The 18,881-nt window shown below is 35.8% G+C and overlaps 1 protein-coding gene across 1 annotated transcript in view; it reads right to left on the bottom strand.

Annotated features, from left to right (window-relative positions):
* LOC104374501 (lipoxygenase homology domain-containing protein 1) overlaps positions 1-18,881 on the bottom strand; it is a 191,891-nt gene that overhangs the window by 138,406 nt on the left and 34,604 nt on the right. Inside the window, exons 12-19 of the mRNA XM_086609313.1 lie at positions 17,684-17,787; positions 15,687-15,860; positions 14,825-15,037; positions 13,655-13,832; positions 11,846-11,977; positions 6,173-6,375; positions 2,354-2,443; positions 160-289 (exon numbers count right to left, since the gene is read on the bottom strand). Of these exons, the coding sequence (XP_086465439.1) occupies positions 160-289; positions 2,354-2,443; positions 6,173-6,375; positions 11,846-11,977; positions 13,655-13,832; positions 14,825-15,037; positions 15,687-15,860; positions 17,684-17,787 (1,224 nt within the window). The remainder of the gene's footprint in view (positions 1-159; positions 290-2,353; positions 2,444-6,172; positions 6,376-11,845; positions 11,978-13,654; positions 13,833-14,824; positions 15,038-15,686; positions 15,861-17,683; positions 17,788-18,881) is intronic.

Genomic DNA, 18,881 nt, shown 5'->3' with positions numbered 1-18,881 from the left:
TTTCCTGGAATATTTTATCCAGAAATCAGTCTAACCGTCTGTTTTTAAGATGGCTAAGATCACATTTATGAATGTACAGCAAATGGAATATAATTCAGGTGACATAAATACTGAAAACCAGGTAACCAACACATACATAACTGTGGAGTACACACATACTTGGGTAGATAGGTTTTCCAGCTTCTACTACTGGAAGTTCACAGAGAAAATCTCTATCACGCTTCTTTGACAACCATGTGTTTGCTGGAAAATTCAGTGTTTTCTTGCTCTTTAGATGTTGCAGTGTCACCTAGGGAAGAAGTAATTCCAACTATGTCTCAGTTCACTCTTTCCAGTGTTTTTCTTCTTCATAGTAAAACACGTTCTTGTATATCTTTTTCTTCTATCTCAGAAAACAATAACACAATCAGCAAATGTGACGTACAGAATTGCAGTAGGAAAACAGTTTTACTTTGGCCACTACATTGGAACTTGGTTTGACACTAGAAAGGATCTTTGTTCACATCCGTGGTATTGCAGCTGTAGCTGCCAGCCCCTGTTCTTTGAATATGCCCTGGACTTCAAAATTATTCTTGGAACAAACAAATCTGTAATTGTAATTTGCTTTTTTGCCATAAGAAATGTCACCAATTCTGATTTCTGTCAGCGAACCATCTCTGTGTAACCCTCTCTGAAGCACTGAAGACTGAAAACTTCCTGGTAGGTGAGGTTTTGGAAGATGTGGAAAAAATGACACATTTTTGTATTAAAATGAAAACAGGATGAAACTCAGAATCTATATCCATCCAAACTTTGGCAAAGAGAAGATATGTTGACATATTAAATCAATTTGTATTATATTTGGCTGTTCTACAGCAGAACAAAAGACATCCTGGGTACCAGCACCCTATATACATTCCTCTGAAGATAGTTAGAATTTAAATTTCCAAGTTATTGGCCACTGTACTTAATAATAATACCTGTATTACTGTTTCCTATAAATAAAGCAGTCTTTTCTCTCTTTTATGGAAGCAGTTTTTGTTGGTCTTGAATTATAGCAATGCTTACTACAGTTTTTTCTATGGGCCTTCACCAGCAAAAGGAAATCAGTGCAGCGCCTTTTCTGCAGCTGTGTTTTGAATATGCCTGTAGCAGGCATAACCTTTGCCAACAAAATTATGAAAATAAGTATTCACATTCAAATTCTAACACTTGGGAAATCAGGACAATATATGACTTTATCTCACTTTTCCAAAAGAATATTATTTTAGGTAAAACAAACACTTCTTTTAACACCAAAGCATGTATTTATTCCAACATAAAATACTTTTGCAGAAGTGATTCTTAATCTCTAATGTTTATTGGCAGAGCTCCCCCTGCTGATTCGTAACAATCACAAATATTAACTGCTTTGTCAGAAAAACACAGCTTTCAAAATTATTTCTTTCTTTCTGTGAAAAGAAACATTTGAAATCCCAGGGTTACCCTATGAAATTTGGACCAAAATATCAGGGAAATATTCTGTAACCACCGGGACAGAAAGTAGGATTTCCGCAACCATTTTAATAACTGAAATATTTGTACTTACATTCAGTTTTGGTACAGTTAGAGTTAAGGCCTTTGGGTTAATGTAAAAATCTGTTATAACTGTGTAATTCTGGTCATGTAAATCAGGCTTTTTAAGATGAATTAAAGGCCAAAGGATAAGCTTGTGTCTTTTACAGATTCAAAATAAGAAACAGAAGACAAATACTTATGGGCAATTCTGAAATAGATCTTACGTGGCGTCAGTGTTAGTAAGAATTTAGTATGATTTTAGTCTGGTGAACATCCCTAAATATCATGAGAAAAATAGAGTTAAAACAGAAGCAGAAAAGAAGAATTAATTCACCAAATTGAAAAACCAGCAGTTTCTTTTTCCCTGAAAATGAGCTATGTTTGAGCCAAGTAGGACTAGCCAAACAATAAACTTTGTTCTTCATATGTAGTTGTCATGGCATAATTGTTGCTCCATCATTTGCAATTTTTCATAGCTAGAACGTACAGCTAGAATCTCCCTAACACATACTGAAGGGTATAAGTGAGCTTTCAGAAAGCAAAACATGGTAGAACCCAACAATATGCTAATATTGGTATTTACAAGCTACATGAATTAGGAACAATTGCAAAATAATGCTGCATAATTCCAGCTCTCAGGAGATGGATTGTATCAGTGCCTTTGTCATCTGTAAAGCAACATAAGAAGACAAAGCAACAAGAACATATCACAATCAGCATTTTTTGATTTGTGAAGCTGAGGCTTCATGGAAAGGTGGGCTTTCAGTTCATATAAAAATTAATAAAGCAGAAAAAAAAATAACATAAGAAATCTCACCCTTTGTAAATTCCACTCTGATTGTTCATTCAGTAATCCATCAAGTTCAATTCTTATCTTGTAGATACTCCCAATGCTTTTTATTTTAATCTGAAAAAAAGCCAGAACAATACAATATATAACTACAGACAAAAACATATGTAACTTACACTTTAAAACTGTGCAGTAGAAGCTGCATGCTGATTAAGTCAGGCCAAGCCTTGCAAACTAACAATCTATCGAATTCATGATTAAAAGACGTTTCAGTCTCAGTCTCACATATGTGAAAGAAGCACCTCTCTAACGGCAAGCACAGATCTAAGAATTCTATGCCTGAACTAGAATGCTATGTTACAGCCTTCAGGTCATCTTGAAAAAAAAAAAAAAAAAAAATCCTAAGCATTTCCCTTCCTGTGTTTTCAATCAGCACATGTGAAATAACTCAAAAATCCAGTTCTCATTTATTCACAAACGTCATTTGCCCTGTATTTCTCCGTTTTTGCCATTCATTCAATTTGGGCTATATATCTGGAAAAAATACAGCTACATCACATGTGGGGAAGAAAAAAATATACATAAAACTGTATCTTTATCTTTGCAATTGATTCAAGATTTCTCTGAACCACTGTAGTACCTGAGTGTACAGGAACAGCACACATTTGATCAGCAGATATTGAATTATAGGATCCAGAAAAGAGACTGTTTCTGGTTTCTCTCAGCAGATTTCTGTCTGAGCCCTAGTTTGACCAGATTACGGCCTAGTGAAACCACAGTGCTTGCCAGGGAAATGATTTGGCAGATATTTGAACTCTTCAAAGTTTGAAAAGTAAGAAAAAGTTGCTAAGGGACATTCATGAGAGAAATGTAGAATACAAAATTAAATCCACTAAACCACAGGTAAGAAATCTTTCATAATGCAGCTCAGTAACATGACCATAAACCCTAGCATGTCAAAGTGAAGAATGTAAAACTTTTGGAGACCTTAAAGAATAAGCTCTCAAAAGCTGTCAGAACATCTGCAAAACTTTGAAAATCACTGATACTATCTTTGCTTTCTGACTATGATTTGCATTCATTTGCACTTTCTTTGCACTTTCGAGCATTACACGTGCTCTTACTTACAAAATCTACTCTGTGCAGCCCTATCCCACTTATCTGGGGTTTATTTGAAGTTCAACTGTTATTTAAAGTAAGAATAAATAATTTTAGATGATATATAATGTACCGCTAGGAAAGGAAAAGTGGATGTGTTATCATATTATTTCTCAAATAATAATTCTATTAATAGAAGGTTGGTAACAGCCTATTCCACTCCACCATTTATATCCAAAAAAGCTATTTACACTGTACAAAAAGATTTTAATTCTCTAGAAACACCTGCTAGTATATCTTCCACTCATTCTTTATCTTTGTTAGTAAAAAGCCCTTTTCTCTTTCCAGAGGTCAGAATTTCCTTAGTTCCTATATCAGCTTTTAGCTGTCTCTTTGTGCTTTTATGTAACAAACTTTTACGTTATAGTCAGTGTAACCATGCAAACTATGATTTCTAGAAGCAAACAAATTTTACCTTTCATTTCCCTAACATTGAAATCGCAGTGGTTCTTTGAGAAAGAATCTGATGATGTCACACCTGTATTTATATTGGTATAGTTGCTACATCGACCTGAATTTCATTACCAAAATAAATGCTAGCTCCAGGCTTGCAACACTGATGTGACAATATAGTTCCTATCTTTTCCATTGGCTTAAGAAAATAGCTTTGTTTAGTGCAGTCAGATTCAGATATCTGTGCTTACGCTGCATATTTCTCTCTCTAAGCAGTCTTGTTAGAGGTAATCTGGAGACTCTGGGATTAAAGCAGTAGTAAAGTAAGGGCATGTATACAGCTTGACTGAAAAAATAACTATTGTTATTTCCCACATCTCACAAACAAACCAATCCACAATTTCTCAAGAATATGAGATACTGTCTTCTCATTCACAGAACTGGTGTTCACTGAATATGCAGTGCTGTCATGTTGTCTGTTTATTCTAATGAATCCCTCTTTATGCTTTTGGTTAAAAAAAGAAAAAGTTCCATGATCATTTTATGTATCACTACAAAACTTAAACGTATTGAACTTTGTAAGAATGCAAAGAGCAGCTTCTGCCTAAAACGAGCAGAGGTTTCCTAGAAGAAACTCTCTGGTATTCTTCTTGATTTTTCTTATGCACAGTCTTAGAAAAGATTAAACAGATAATGGCTACTCACATGGATAAAGTAAGAGAGAGAAGGCCACATATGAATAGTTCTCATTTCTCCAGATAGTTCTACTTGAATTTTTCATATTTGTGCATACTGCTGATAAAGTGAAGGGTTAAAGAAAACTGACTCCAAATTGCCATATTGTTACAGGCTTTCAGAAGCTAGAATTCCTGGCCAGAGCTATGACTAAGTTGATTACTTTAAAAATTAAAAATTAAAATTTGTTATCTTCCGTTCTAGAAAATATCAGTGAAACCATGTCAACCTCAAAGATATAAATGATAAAAAGAAGATGTAATTTTTTTCAAGTCTTGCATTCCTATCCTCATTTCAAGACTTATCCTGCAAAACAAGTACAGGATAAAGTTTAAAGGAAAAAAAAAAAAAGAAGAAAGAGCTCTTACTCATAGGCTTTTTCTTTGTGGATTTATCTACTGCAGACTAAAGAGTGAAAAGCGCTTTGGTGACATTTGCTGTTTCATGCCTGAAAGCAATAGTGTCAGCATGATGTAAAGAGTCATAGGAGTAGCCCCAGGTGCTGAAAGAAAGATTCTGCACTCTCACAAGATCAATATCCATAGCACACAGCCATAATGGGCAATATCTATTTTAGAGAAGAAAAATTGGTCCATGTCTTAAGAATGTATGGGTTAACATTGCAAAAGTGCCATTATCCAATGTTGCTTATAAATTATTCACTAATTAGGAGAACAGGATTCCCCATGGATGATAATATATAGCCTACATGCTCAGAAAATGAACATCACAGTTGGTTATCTTCCTATCTATGCCCTATTCATAGAGAGTATTATTATTAATATTATTGACAGTAACAATCTTGGTTTGCACGAAGATTGTATTAGAAGAGTTGATGAGTGCAAAACGTGAAAAACGTAACTTCTTCTTCAGTTAGCTGAAGACAGCAAAGTGTTACATGCATCTCAGACAGAAAGATTTAAGCAAAACAGAAGTTTTAGCCCCTTTGGTAATTTCCTCTCAGCCTACTTAGTCATAATTTCCTTATTACAATAGAAGTGGGGTTATTTTTAAATAATAGCAGAACTCTGTGTTTTCATGACATGATAACTTGTAGGTTTTATTGGGCTCTTAGTAATTCTGTAGGTAAAGCTTCTGGCATTTCAGCGTTTCTAATATGGCAGCTGAAAAAAGGGTTTTCTTCCTTAGCTGAACCAGTTCTGCGGTATAAATTATAAAGTATGCTTTGAAAACTGTATGCATGAAGATTTCATTACCAAAGATCCCTAAATAATATACAAGTCTTACATCAGACATGGTTTGTTTAGGAGTGGATAGTTTCTAAAGCTAGTTTCAAATCAATTACCTTAAAGAAATCAATTTACTCCTGCAGTTGTCCCATTTGGGCTACCATATGAGGGAGAAGAGGTTAAAAGAAAGAGCATTTCCTCTGTTGCTAACTATATGCACCACGCTGATTTAATGCAGAATTCACAGAGATTAGATAGGGATTTATTGTATGCAGTAAACATAAGAGAAAAACATTTTTTCTTTTCATATGACAGAATAATCTGTGGAAAGATATACATTAAAATAATGTTCTTAGCCTTCATTAGCTACCTGAAATTCATCCTCCTGCCTGGGAAGAAACAGCTGCTTTCTGTTGTCCTTGCCAAGAGTTATTGGTCCAGCTACTCCTCTGTCTCCATATATCCAGAGAATGACATTTGCTTCAGTTCCTGGATTTCCTGTCAGCATTGACACTTTCCATTCATCATCTGAAGGAAAGGGACACTCACCACCTTGGGGATTTCTCATTTCCTCTGTGAAATACAGAACATTAGTGGGAGATGAAAATCGACATGAAACTGCCAGTCACTGTTGTAACTTCAGCACATAAGGAGACCATAACAGAGAGGGGATTGTATTTTTTCATGGCAAGTGAGATAGTCTGAAAAGATTGATTTATGTTTCTTGTCTAAATCAAAAGGTACTGCTTAGTTGACCTACAAGAATCAACTAGGAAAGAACAAGTATGTCTCATGTGCACGATCATCTTATTATTCTTTATACATATTCTGGTGCAGAGTAAGTATGCTATGATGCAGAACTATGGCCATTAAATTGACATTTCTGGTTCCTCAGCCTGATATTTGGAAACAAGTGAAATTATTTGTGAATATATCCCTAACGCCTTGTGTTGGGAAATTATTAGAATAATCATATCCGAGAACAGAGAAAATCTTCACTTCAAGTGAAAAAGAAAAAGATTCAGGAAATTAACTTTCTTCATATAAAAAAGAGTATATCCTTGCCCAGCCATACTTACTCATACAGTGCCAGCATCTGGGCTAAGGCAGGTTCTACATGAATGAGACAACAGCAGCACAGAACCACTTTATGAATAAATTTCCCAACTTTAACGGCTGAGCAAATATAATTTTGGAAAACATATATTTCACTTTAGAATAGTACCTAGTGATTTTTCATTTACCTGTAAGAGAAAAATATCCATATATGCAAAGATGCCAAATGACACCTCTGCAAATCAGATTTTAAAAAGCAGACTCTTGGGATGAAGAAATTTCGAGTATTCTAATCAAAGTGGAGGTTACATATATCAGATATCTGGAACACTATTTTTCAACAATGAGACCACCAACCATGAAGTCCTCTCCAAAAGAAGGAGTCCTTGCCCCCAAGAATTTATAATCTGTTCTAACACAAGAGGCAGATATAAACCCTAAATTTGAAAAGATGAGCCAGGACATTGTCTATGTACTGTGTCCTGCAGGGGTTCCCAAACTGCTCTTCATGAGGCCTTTTCATGTAACTGCAAAGAGACTTTTTAATATGCTAACCTTAACGACTATAATCTGTGCTGCAGATTAATTTTCTTTTGTATCTCCAGCTCATTTTTCATCTTAAGCAGCTTTCTATGAACCAAGCTTTTGGAGGCCAGAAGCTCCAAACACATAGTGCAATTCACTTAGAATTTTGCAGAATTCATAAATAGCCGCTGATACAGATTTGCTGAAGAATTCCCAAAGTATCACTACCTATGTTCCTGCTGCACTACATACCTTTCTATCAGAGCCTTTTCCTTTTTTATTTGCTTAATTAAAATACTATACTGGGTTTCTCTGGGATGGAGGTTTTCCCTTCACTTGTTAAACTGCCTTTACATCAAAGGAAAACAAAAACCACCCCAACTGAAAAAAAACCCAAAACATCCAAACCAAACAGAAAAACAAGTGATGCAAAATCAATCACTCACCATCAGTAGAATGATGCCCAGCTAGTCTCCAAGGAATGACTACTCTGGAGAAATTCCTCTCTAGTTTTATTGCTAGGCGTGACAGTATATGGTATGGAGTATCTCTTTGGTCAATTGAGGTCAGCTGTCCCAGCTGTGTCCCCTTCCAGCCTCTTGCCATTGTCCCCCCCGCCTACTGGCTGGGAGTGCAGAGAAACGGAGATGGACTCAGTGCTGTGCAAGCACTGCTCAGCAACAGCTAAAACACTGGTGTGTTACCAACACTGCTTTGGTCACCAGGCTAAAACACAGCACCAGACAGACTGCTAGGAAGAAAATTAAGTCCATCCCAGACAAGCACTAAAGCCATACAAACACTAAAATAAATAAAGCTAAGCTACGACAAAAATTTGCAAAATTTATCTGACTGTGCTTTGATGTTAGCATTAAAATATAAGTTTGAAAGCAAAGTGAAAACAGTTTTGAATCCTTGAGACTTGCTTCTTAATAAACTTTTATGTGCAACTAATTCCACATCTTCCTTAAACATCACTGAAGAAAATTGGGTAAGTGAAGAAGGATTGATTCAATACTGAGACATGGTCCTGATCTTCCTTTTAAATTTCCTCAAATGTCACTTTTATGATATTAAATAAATTCTTTTTTTCTTAAATTCCTCAAAAGGAATTATATAGTTGGTTGGATCATCAAGTTGTGCTATAGGTGAAATCAACATGATGACTAAAGCACCAAACCTGAATTATGATCCGCCAGCATTGAACTCTTAACTGATGTGAACTAATTGCACAAGGAATTGCAAAGGAATTAAGATCCAGTACAAAGTTCTATAATAAATAAGGACTAACTTCTTGAATCAGGGGAAATTTTAGCCCTGGTAAAGACTCTAAAATTGAGTTAATCAATTTTTAAGAAATTCAGAACTGCAGCAGTATGACTTTTACAGCAGTGCTTCTAACAGTGGTAGTATGACTTTGGAAATGTTGTAGTAATTTAGGAATAGGTAATGGTGTCGTAATAATTGCTGGTTTTGTTATATTCTTCATCATGACTGAAAGCAAGTTATTCTGAAAAAAAATCCGCACACCAAAAATAAAGCAAAAGGTAAACATCTTATGTTTACCTGAATAAAAACTTAATGACACTTATGTTTCAGTGACTGAGATAATGGAACTATAGCAAAGTTGTTGCTTTGGTATAAAAAATATTTTTGAGAACTTGACTACATAACTTTCTGTAACTGGAGTTACCTAGCTCCTCATCTGTAACTCTGAAAGCTAGAGTTCCTTCCAGCTATCTAAAACTACATCTTTCTTAAAGCAAAGAGATGAAAATTTTCATGAAATGTACAGTTATTCAAGAAGCATAAGAAATCCCAGGCTGCTCCATATGCTTTGCACAAGAATTCCATACTTGGGCTATTACTACTCGAAGCAGCTACTGCAACCTCAAACTACCTCCTCAAAACAATTATAATGCACAAATAATTCACAGGCTTGGAATGCTTTTTGCCTCATAATTTACTGGCTCTTCTTGCAAATGGAAATCAGTGGCATTGATTTGCTACAGGCTAAAAATATTACAGTCTGAAAAGAGGATTTGATGGTTACCCTGCATTAGTCATGGGAGTTTACACACTTCATGACACCATGCTGTAAATCTATTGCAACAAAAAATCATTCTGATAGGCCTGCATGAGAATGATGAAGTCACAATCCTTCACACAGTTTCATAAAAACAGCTCTGGGGTTTTTTATTTACTTATTGTAAGTCTAAAGCAAACAGAAAATTATCTTGTCCTAGAAGATCATATGATTAAATGACATTTTTGAAATGAACCATCAGAAAAATTATTCTTTAGAGCAGAAGCTTGGACAATAAAGTTGATTTATTTTTATTACACTTTTTTGTATCATCATTTCCAATGTAAACCAAATGGAAATGAAATTAGATTTTATTTAGATCTTATTTTCTCTTGTAAGTAAAATGCATTAAAAATTAATAGTAACTAACGGTATTCCAGACACACAGGAAAGGAATATGGAGCACATAGAAATAATTTCTCAGAGACACAATTTGTTAATATCAAACCACAAAGATGCTCTCAACACCACAGGCTGTGTTTGTGTCATGGAAGCAAATGACATCTCTCCCTTTGCTTTCACTGGCACAGACAGGCATGTTTTCAGCTTGAAATTGAAGTTTCATTGAAATTTAAACATGTTTTGAGAAACAGAAGGAACAAGCAAAGAGGAAATCCCCAGCGCCAAGTCATTTGGGAAATCCCATAAGGCTCTTGCATGCTCACTAGTTGATACGTAGTATGACACAAGTCTGTGTTTTCAGCAAGGCTGTTGATTTTGGCTTGCTTTTGCAACTGGTAACAGAAGAGTAAAAAGGGGTTTATAAAAACCACAATTTTTTATTTGAGTTTTTAGTGTCCTCTGCTTCATCTCCTCTATCTCTAGACTTTGTGGTCCTCTAACCATATATATTATTTCTCTTCTGTTTTGGGCAGCACATTTGATCGGTCTCGAGTTTATAACATGGTGTCCTGCATGCACACTCACTCAAATATCTCTATCCTGCGAGTTGTTAAGTAGAAGCTGGGATCTGCCATCATCCTTGTACAGTGAAAGAAGATTTTTGAGGAACAGAGAACTCGCACTGCAACAAGAGAAGCCCCAACTGCCGTAGTGCAGTTTTCAGTTGAATTAATCCTAAATCAATTATTATTTGTGAAAACAACAACCAAAACACAGCTACTGGTTAGCAGATATAGACATAAAAAAAGATGGCCTGGTCAGTCTAAGCACTAATCTGCTCTGAGCTTGGATGCTAAGCGTACTGCTGGATTGTATACTCCATGCAAACGTCATACTTTTTCAAATGTTAATGGGAGGGAAAAAAGCAAATGAGTGTTTAATGACTATCAGTTTAAAAATTAAGACTCATCTCTGTATGTCAAAAGTCAGCTACCTTTAAAATATTATAAGTGAAAATATCTTGCTAAAAATGAACATTTTCTTTGAAGGGCAGAGTAACTTTGATATTTCTTTTCATTTTGCATAAGTAGAGTCCATATTTATGAATGTCAAAAATACTTCTTAGAAAGTGCTATACACTCTTAGTAACCAATTTCACGGCAGATATTGCTTCTATAAAAGGATCCTTTGTATCCAACCCTAAAAACATCTAGCTTCTTTGAAAACAGGTTTGATGGCTTGTGCATTGTTGCCATGGATTTCAAATACAGCAGATCTCACCAGTTGCTGACAATCCACACAATGATACAACATGAAGTCCAATAGATTAGAAACAGAAAGTGAATGTTTTGAGCTAAGAATGGAAACAAAGTTGCCAGAAACAATTAACAGTAATTAATAATAATCCACACCTATACTTTGAATTTAACCAGGACACTTTGGTTCAACTGAATTTATTTAAAATCCTTCTTGATACTTCACTTGATATCCTATGAACAAGTATTCCGTATTTGATGTCTTGTTCACATTGCCAGACTTTTCATGCACACTTTGAAATAGCAGTCTGAGGACCTAGATCAAAACCAAATCAGCAACCCACCTGAAGTATTTGCTACATGAACTATTTGGCACTATCTCTAGCCAACTAATCATGTCTCTCATAGCGGAAGCTCTAGTATATTCTTGTCCACTCAAGGTAACAGATATCTTTCTATCATATCAATCTCTTAATTTCCATGGAAATGGTCCTTATGATAGATGGCTGGCTACTTAAAAAAAATAAAATTAAAAAAAAAAAAAGTAAAAATAATTCAACCGTTACATGCAGATTGTTGCCCTATCAATGAAGCACATTCCAATGCCCTTTGAAAAACAAGAACTGGTAATGCGTTTTATGTTGCACGTATGCATGCGTAAGTCAAGAGTCTAGAAAAGCTACTCATTGTCCTTCCTGAGGTACGTCACTGCAAACGTGCATGGAGGGCAGACATAACACAATGCTACATCACAACTAGTTTGTAAATTGTTGCTTACTTGAGGGTGGAAAAGTTGAAAAGCTTTGAGATACTGGCTTCTGGGCTTTTGCTGGTTGGAGTTGAAATTCTCCGAAGTCTTTCTTCTCTTGATTGGGTGCTGCAGATGTTCCCATAGGCTCTTCTCGGCCAACTGAGAAAAAAATGAAACATAAATTCTGTCACTAGATGCAAATCATTTGCTTTTTCTTGCTTGGAAGCTTCCCACGTGTTCAGTGACAAACACTAATAACAGATCTCACAACTGTTCAATATAGTGGACATCGAAAGCTTTTCTCTATGTATTGCACAGCCACTAGCTATTATTTGGTTTTATTGTTAGCAGTATGCCACAAGAAGTGGAAAAAATCTGGCATACCAATAAAAGTCCATTTACAGCTTTGAAAATCTAAGTAACAATTTAAAATTGATGTATGAATAAAATGACTTGTTAAAATGTAGTTTTCCCCAAGATAAGCTTCTCCACCCCCTTGATGTTTCCTTTCTTAAGAGTGGGAACGCTGAAATGAAAACTGCTAGAGGCCATTTCTGATAATATGAAGCGGTGGACAGACAATCTTGGTTGCTCTCATAGAAAATATTAGCTCCAAGGATTTAGGAGAACTCAAGTCTGTAACAAAGTAACATTCAGCTTTATTTTAATGGCATCGGTAAGCCCTGCTTTGTTGAGAATTTTCAATGAAAACCCTACTCTTCCAAAAAGCAACAAAGGAAAATACTTTCCTTATTTCTACAAGGACATAGTGACCGCAATGTTCTTTTCACCTTGTAGCAAGTAGGGACCCAACGGTAGGGATACCATTACAGTGACTTTCATAATGCTTCTGTATCTCTCGGTCACAATATGCACAGAACAATTAATAATAAGACTGGTTGTATGTTTTGATATTTTCCCTTTGCTAGTTCAAGATAACCCTGTTCTGCTTCTGTCTGGCAAAAATTTGACCGAATTTTCAATTTTGAACTGATGGCCAGTTTAGCATTTTCATGAGATGTTTCATTTCTTGATCTCTGCGGCTATGTCCATCAGATAAGAGTACAAGTACGGTACTTCTACTGTTTTCTGCAGTTGTAATCCAAGTCAGCTGGCTATGTTTGGTAATCAATTGTTCACCAAATTAAAAACTTCATTCTCCTAAGGGAGAAGAGACAAGCAAACAATTCAGTGATGGTGATCCCGAGCGTGCTGAGAGCTAATTTCTGAGTCCTGGCTAGTTGACTAGAACAGGTCAGCTCCCTAGTGAGGGAGCTTTCAGACTGAAATAGCTCTCAAATCTGACTATGGGACAGAAGAATCACATAATCAATATAGTAGTGGGAGAAGTACAATGTATTTCACACCAGAAAAAGAAAAGAAAAGAAACTAGAAAAGAAACTGAACACTGCCAAGCAGGGTCTCTCTGAAGTCTACTACTTTCCCTAAAATAAAATCAGTAAAGACTGTGATATGGCTGACAGCAAGACATCTCTCAGACTTCCATAATCTGTGGTAAGAATGGAGAATAGACTCAGGAAGTCAAATCCATCTCTAACGTGTCACCTTTTTCAATCCTCATGCTCAAAAGTTTATTTGTTGAGTAAAAAAATAGATTTCTTCACTATCATTTATTGTTATAAAAAGAAAGAAATGAAGAAAAATTAACTAGCTACACAGAAGAAATTATGTGTGGGCACAATAAACTTTTCACTTTTTAAATTACAGAAACAACAAAGGAAATTATGTCAATCTAGCTTTTACACTTTTTCTTTGAATCTGTCATTCAGAAATAATATTCACTAAAGCAAACCATAATATTAAGACATTACATACATTTGATGACTTGTGGGTAGAAGAAAATGTTTCTCTCTCCAGTGTTAATGACTGGTTTAGTCTGACCGTCTGGCAGGAGACCAACATATATCCCTTTATTTTGCACTGATTCTAGACTTACAGATCCGGTTTCCAAAATCTTCTCAATTTTAAAGTGACAGTATTCATCACCTGTGCCCTAGGAAACCAAAAACAGAAATGTGAATTCAACAATTAAACTGATGTAGCTAGGCAAGTTTTATGTTTCTTAAGACTTAAATATTACTGACTTCTAATAACATTTCAGATTAACTTTAGGTTCTTCACAATGTCCTACATTATTACATATACAGACATATATATACACATATCTTGGCCTAATATATTCCTTTGTGAACAGAAAGACTGATCATGTAATTCAAATAAGCGAAAGATCGCACATAAAAGCATTCTGATTTCTGTCAGGATTTAGGTAAAGTCTAGGAGTTTCCCACTTAATCAACTTACATCTTAATTATTCATTATTGGAGTTTATCATCAATTTGTTTAGATTCAATATCTCTGTAAACACTCAAAACACATTTGTGCTCTGCCACATTCAAACAATTATATCAGTTCATATCAGCAAACAGACATAGGATTAGTAAACATTGAGTCTAATGAGCAAATGCTAATGCCTCATTCTCTTTTTTGCTCTCAAATGTAAATCTGCAATGGTTGAACTCCTAGCAGGTGGAGAACATAATAGATTCAAAAATCAGAATATTTCAACCACCTTCCAAGCCTAGTTTTATCAAGAAATATACAGGCTACTGGTGAGATATTTCAAGAATAAACTCTACGTGGTTGCCTGATGAAAAAAAAAAAAAATCCAATTCTTCATTTCAAACAAAACAGAATAATTTGTAAAAGCTAGGATGCCAACATCACTCCAATATCTTCCAAACTCAGACCAGTATAACTGTGGTTGTTTAATAAAAATCAAATTAGCACAATAGAATCTTGACAGAGAGTCTTCAGCTATCTAGCAACAAATAAATTTTAACTACATCCACATTCTTAATAGTTTAAAAATATAATCAGATCTTTACAATCAAGTGCCAAATAGACATGACAACTTCTCTTGCTATATTTTTGTATCTTTTTTACTCAAACTATCTGCAGAGGGAAACACTAACGAGAACTGCTTACTGTTCCATTACACTGGTCGTCTTTGATCTTCAGATACATTCTTGGGTTTCTCACGCTTTCAAACATGCAGACTGCAGAGCTGATTTTATGCACCTTCCAGTAGGATTCCTGCTGCTGCTGACCTGCTCCACTGCAGCTCCCATCAGGTCTAAGGGACAGAGCCTGGCAGAGACTTGTGTTGAGCAGAATGATGGCACCATGGTGAAACACACCCTTCAGATCAGAGACAAGAAGTCCTTTGTGAATGGTACAGCTTTTCTCCATGTTAAACTTTGACATTTACATCGTTCATAGTGATTTATTCTAAGTACATACTAATGCATTTCCATATATAAAATGTAAATGGGTAAGTTCCAAGTAGTTCAAGTACACCTCCAGCTTTTGAATATTTGCTGCTTTCTGTGCAGACACTAACCTGGATGGCGGAAATCCTTCCCTACTCCGCAGCTTCCCTGCTTTTTATCACTCAGCAGCGCAGCACATCATCCAGAGCACAAGGAGTGGCGAGTTAAGGCACTTGCTCTCTTTTCAAAGTAAGTATTTTCCCATGAAGCTCTCCTGCATGTACCTACCTTCCTACTTTTCGAAGGTGGGCTAAAAAGTTGAGAGATGCACATTTTCTGTGTGACAGCCCATACCCTGTCTGCACGGACGAGCTGCAGTACCGGCATCTCTCGCCCCAGGAGAGCAGTAAAGGCCAACTCCTCGGTTGCAGCCTACCTGTTAAGCTGTCGTTTAGCTCCATCTGGTGGAAGAGGATCCTTCTTTCAGCTTGCTATCCTCTGACATTTGATTAGATACAATCTGCTTTGTAACACTAAGTTTTAGAGGAGTCTTCTCAATTTCCCTCTGCCCACCTTACCTTGACATGCACAACAAATTCGTTGGAAAGTTCTGCATATCCTGTTGTTTCATCAGCTACTTCGCCTTGAAGATTGAAAGTAACAGTGTGACCTGGGCTCCTGGCCGACTCAAGAATGGCACAACCATTTGGTTGAAGGTGAACAAAAAGCTCACAGCAAGTCTTGTCTTTGCTCTAACAAGATCAAAGTAGGAACAATAAAGTATATGAACTACTAGATATGGCAAAATCCAGAGCAGAAAGAGTATCACAATATAGTTTGTGTTGTTCAGGTTTCCACACTACCAGTCCAGTATGAAAATGTCTTTATACTTTTCAGATTTGCAGTCCTAACCAAAGTCCCAAAATTGTGACTCTAGAATTTCAAAGCACAGAAAGAGTCCATCTTAAGACAACACAGATCTGAGGATAACATGAAAGATACCTGGGTGCCTCAATCAGAGAGAGAGCTCGAGTCTCAGCCTACAAATGCAGCAAAGAAGGTTGGAATATAAAACTGACAGAAAATGAACTACAGCAACTCTCTGCCACCAGCCCTCCTTCATTTGCCTCAGTTTTACTCCTCATTTACTTATACGTTTCTCACAGATAACACTTAAAGAGTCAGAAGTTTTACATAAAGGGGTACAGTAACACACATCCATGCTTGTCTGTTCAGATTTGCAGACTATGTAATGCCATTGTATAAAAGACACAAAATACATATTTTAATATTTTATCAATTCCGTCATCATTCTCATATTTAAATCAAACTAAGGAAAGTTTTCATTTCCAAGATACTACTATCTGAAGAAAAAGCTTCATACTTGAAAAAATTGTCTATCAGATTCAATACACCTTTAAAAGTAAAGGAAAAATTGTATGGATTTTAGAAGTGGTTGTGAAACAAGCCAATACTTAAGTATGTATCATGAGGTCAATTGCAATTTTTGTATTGCCTTTTTGTTTTACATTTATCTATGTTCATTCCAAGGACTTCAGAAAGTTTTAAATGACAACATTTTTCACATTCCCTGGGAAAAGGAACATCTAGCACAACTAAGAAAAAAAGGAAATTGAGATCCAGATTTTCCACAGTTTGCTCAAAATCGTAAAGCTTGTCGGTAGAAAAGCAGAAAAGAGAAAGTTCAAGTTTAAGTATCGAGTTAATAACCCCTCTGCAGTAAGATATACCGTAATGTGACAGACAAGGAGTTATCTCTATCAGAATTACACTAATGAACACAAACACTACAAAGTACTGCAAGGAGACCTGACAGTTGCCTGGCAGCCTCACACTATCCCCACTGAGAAACCTAACCCCACTGAGAGTGCTCTATTCCCACTAATGCCCATGCACATCATGTAAAAGAAGAAAGGGACCAGCTTTGACTATGAAATTATTCCCTGGATAAGGGGGAAGAACTCGAAAAAGTGAAAGGGAAACAGCTTCTTCAATCATCAGTAGAAGAGTTTCATCAGAAAGAACTAGCTTCTATAACTCCATTTGTCTACTTCTGTACTACAAGTGCTGAGAAAGAAAGGCAATAGTAAGACTTTGAAGATGAGATGAAACAAACAAAATGGATCAAAACAAATCTGGAATGTATCAGTTGGCTAATGACGTTACTTAGAAAGACACAAAGGAAAAATGGGTATTTAAAATCAATCCTCAGAATTTATACTTATCCAATAAATGGGGAGATATTAGGGCATTCCAGGTACTTTGTCAGCATGTGGCAAGCCAATATAAATTGGAATAGTCTGGTATTCCTGCATCAAATCATTTAGTCTATTAAAAAATCCTACCAAAGAGTAAAAAGTAAACTGTGAGAAAACAAAGCCCTATGTCTAAATTTGCCTATTCATTGGCAATTTCCTGGGTTCAGTTCTGCAATTCTTAACTCCTTATTGACTGGAAGCACAATTATTTATTAGACAGATTAAAAACAGAATTATTTTTAAACAAGACAATGACATGTAATAATGAAGCAGAAATCAGTAACAGCGTTTCCTACCTTTCCAATTACTTGGCCGTTGACAAGAGCAAGAGCAAGATGTGGCATCTGATGACTACTGAATATACATACATTTCTCTTTTTGACACTTACATCAAAAAGACCTAAGAGTTAAATGAAAAAAATTTTAGAAGTACAAAAGTATATTAATTCATATTTACATTTAATTACAAACGATGATTTATCATTTTCAAGGTAAAAGAATGAATCAAGTGTTTAACTCAACAGGTTGACCTCTCTGATCAATGAATCTTCTCATTCCTTCAGGAAAGGGTATCTAGAGACTACTGTCTATTTCACTGCCTTGAGGAGAAAAGCTCTGAGAGCTAGTGATAAGGAACAAATGTCTTTATATCAGCATATATATTTTTTAAAAAGCCATAAAAAGGAGCTGAGGACTCCAGCATAATGAACTGGGCTATAGCAATGAATTTACATGATAAATAACAGATGATGTAGGGAACATAAAGCTCTCAGGTAGGAAAAGAGAATTCATTTTTTCTGTATCCATATTAGAATTTGTAAAGCAAATCTTGCAGCATAGCTCATGGCTTTTAAAATTTTAAATCTAGCCAATTTTCCAAACAATTACCTCTTACAGCTGAAAAACACTGATGAAAGCTAAAGTAGTGTCATTTTTATTGTTCCCAGCAGCAACAGCTGATTTTTTAAACAATGGTTCTATCAATACATTATGTTGCCTATTTGTAAGACGCAGCTCTCTCTGAAGGATTCCTGTGGTGTCCATAACACAAGACTTTCAGATGTCACTGGGACCATGAGAATTACACAGCCAAGGAAAATTGTGCCCATCTGGATGATACCACAGATCATAAAATACAGATGGGGCTTCCAGTCCTTGGGGCAAGATAGGCAGGACACATAACTGTCACAATGAGTCTCTGCTTTCAGATAGAGATAAAGCTTCCTGAGAAATTAAAAAACCCTAGACTGAATCATCATCTCATAAAATTTGCCATCACCACTTTGCAGGCCTTTGAATTATATTGCTTTAGATCTGCTGAATACAAATAAACAGTTCTACCAGTATCTGAAATGCAGAGTTTTCTGTTAGAAAAGATGGGTAGATAATTTATGTCAGAGGACTTTATTCCAAAGCACACACAAAGAAGTGAGGCCCCTAAATGAAAATTTCGACAATTTTCCCAAGTCAGTGCTTGCGGACTTCTGCTGCACA

The sequence above is a fragment of the Tauraco erythrolophus genome, chromosome 3 (assembly GCF_009769465.1).
Source record: "Tauraco erythrolophus isolate bTauEry1 chromosome 3, bTauEry1.pri, whole genome shotgun sequence".
NCBI lineage: Eukaryota > Metazoa > Chordata > Aves > Musophagiformes > Musophagidae > Tauraco > Tauraco erythrolophus.
This window is presented reverse-complemented; position numbering and strand designations above follow the sequence as displayed.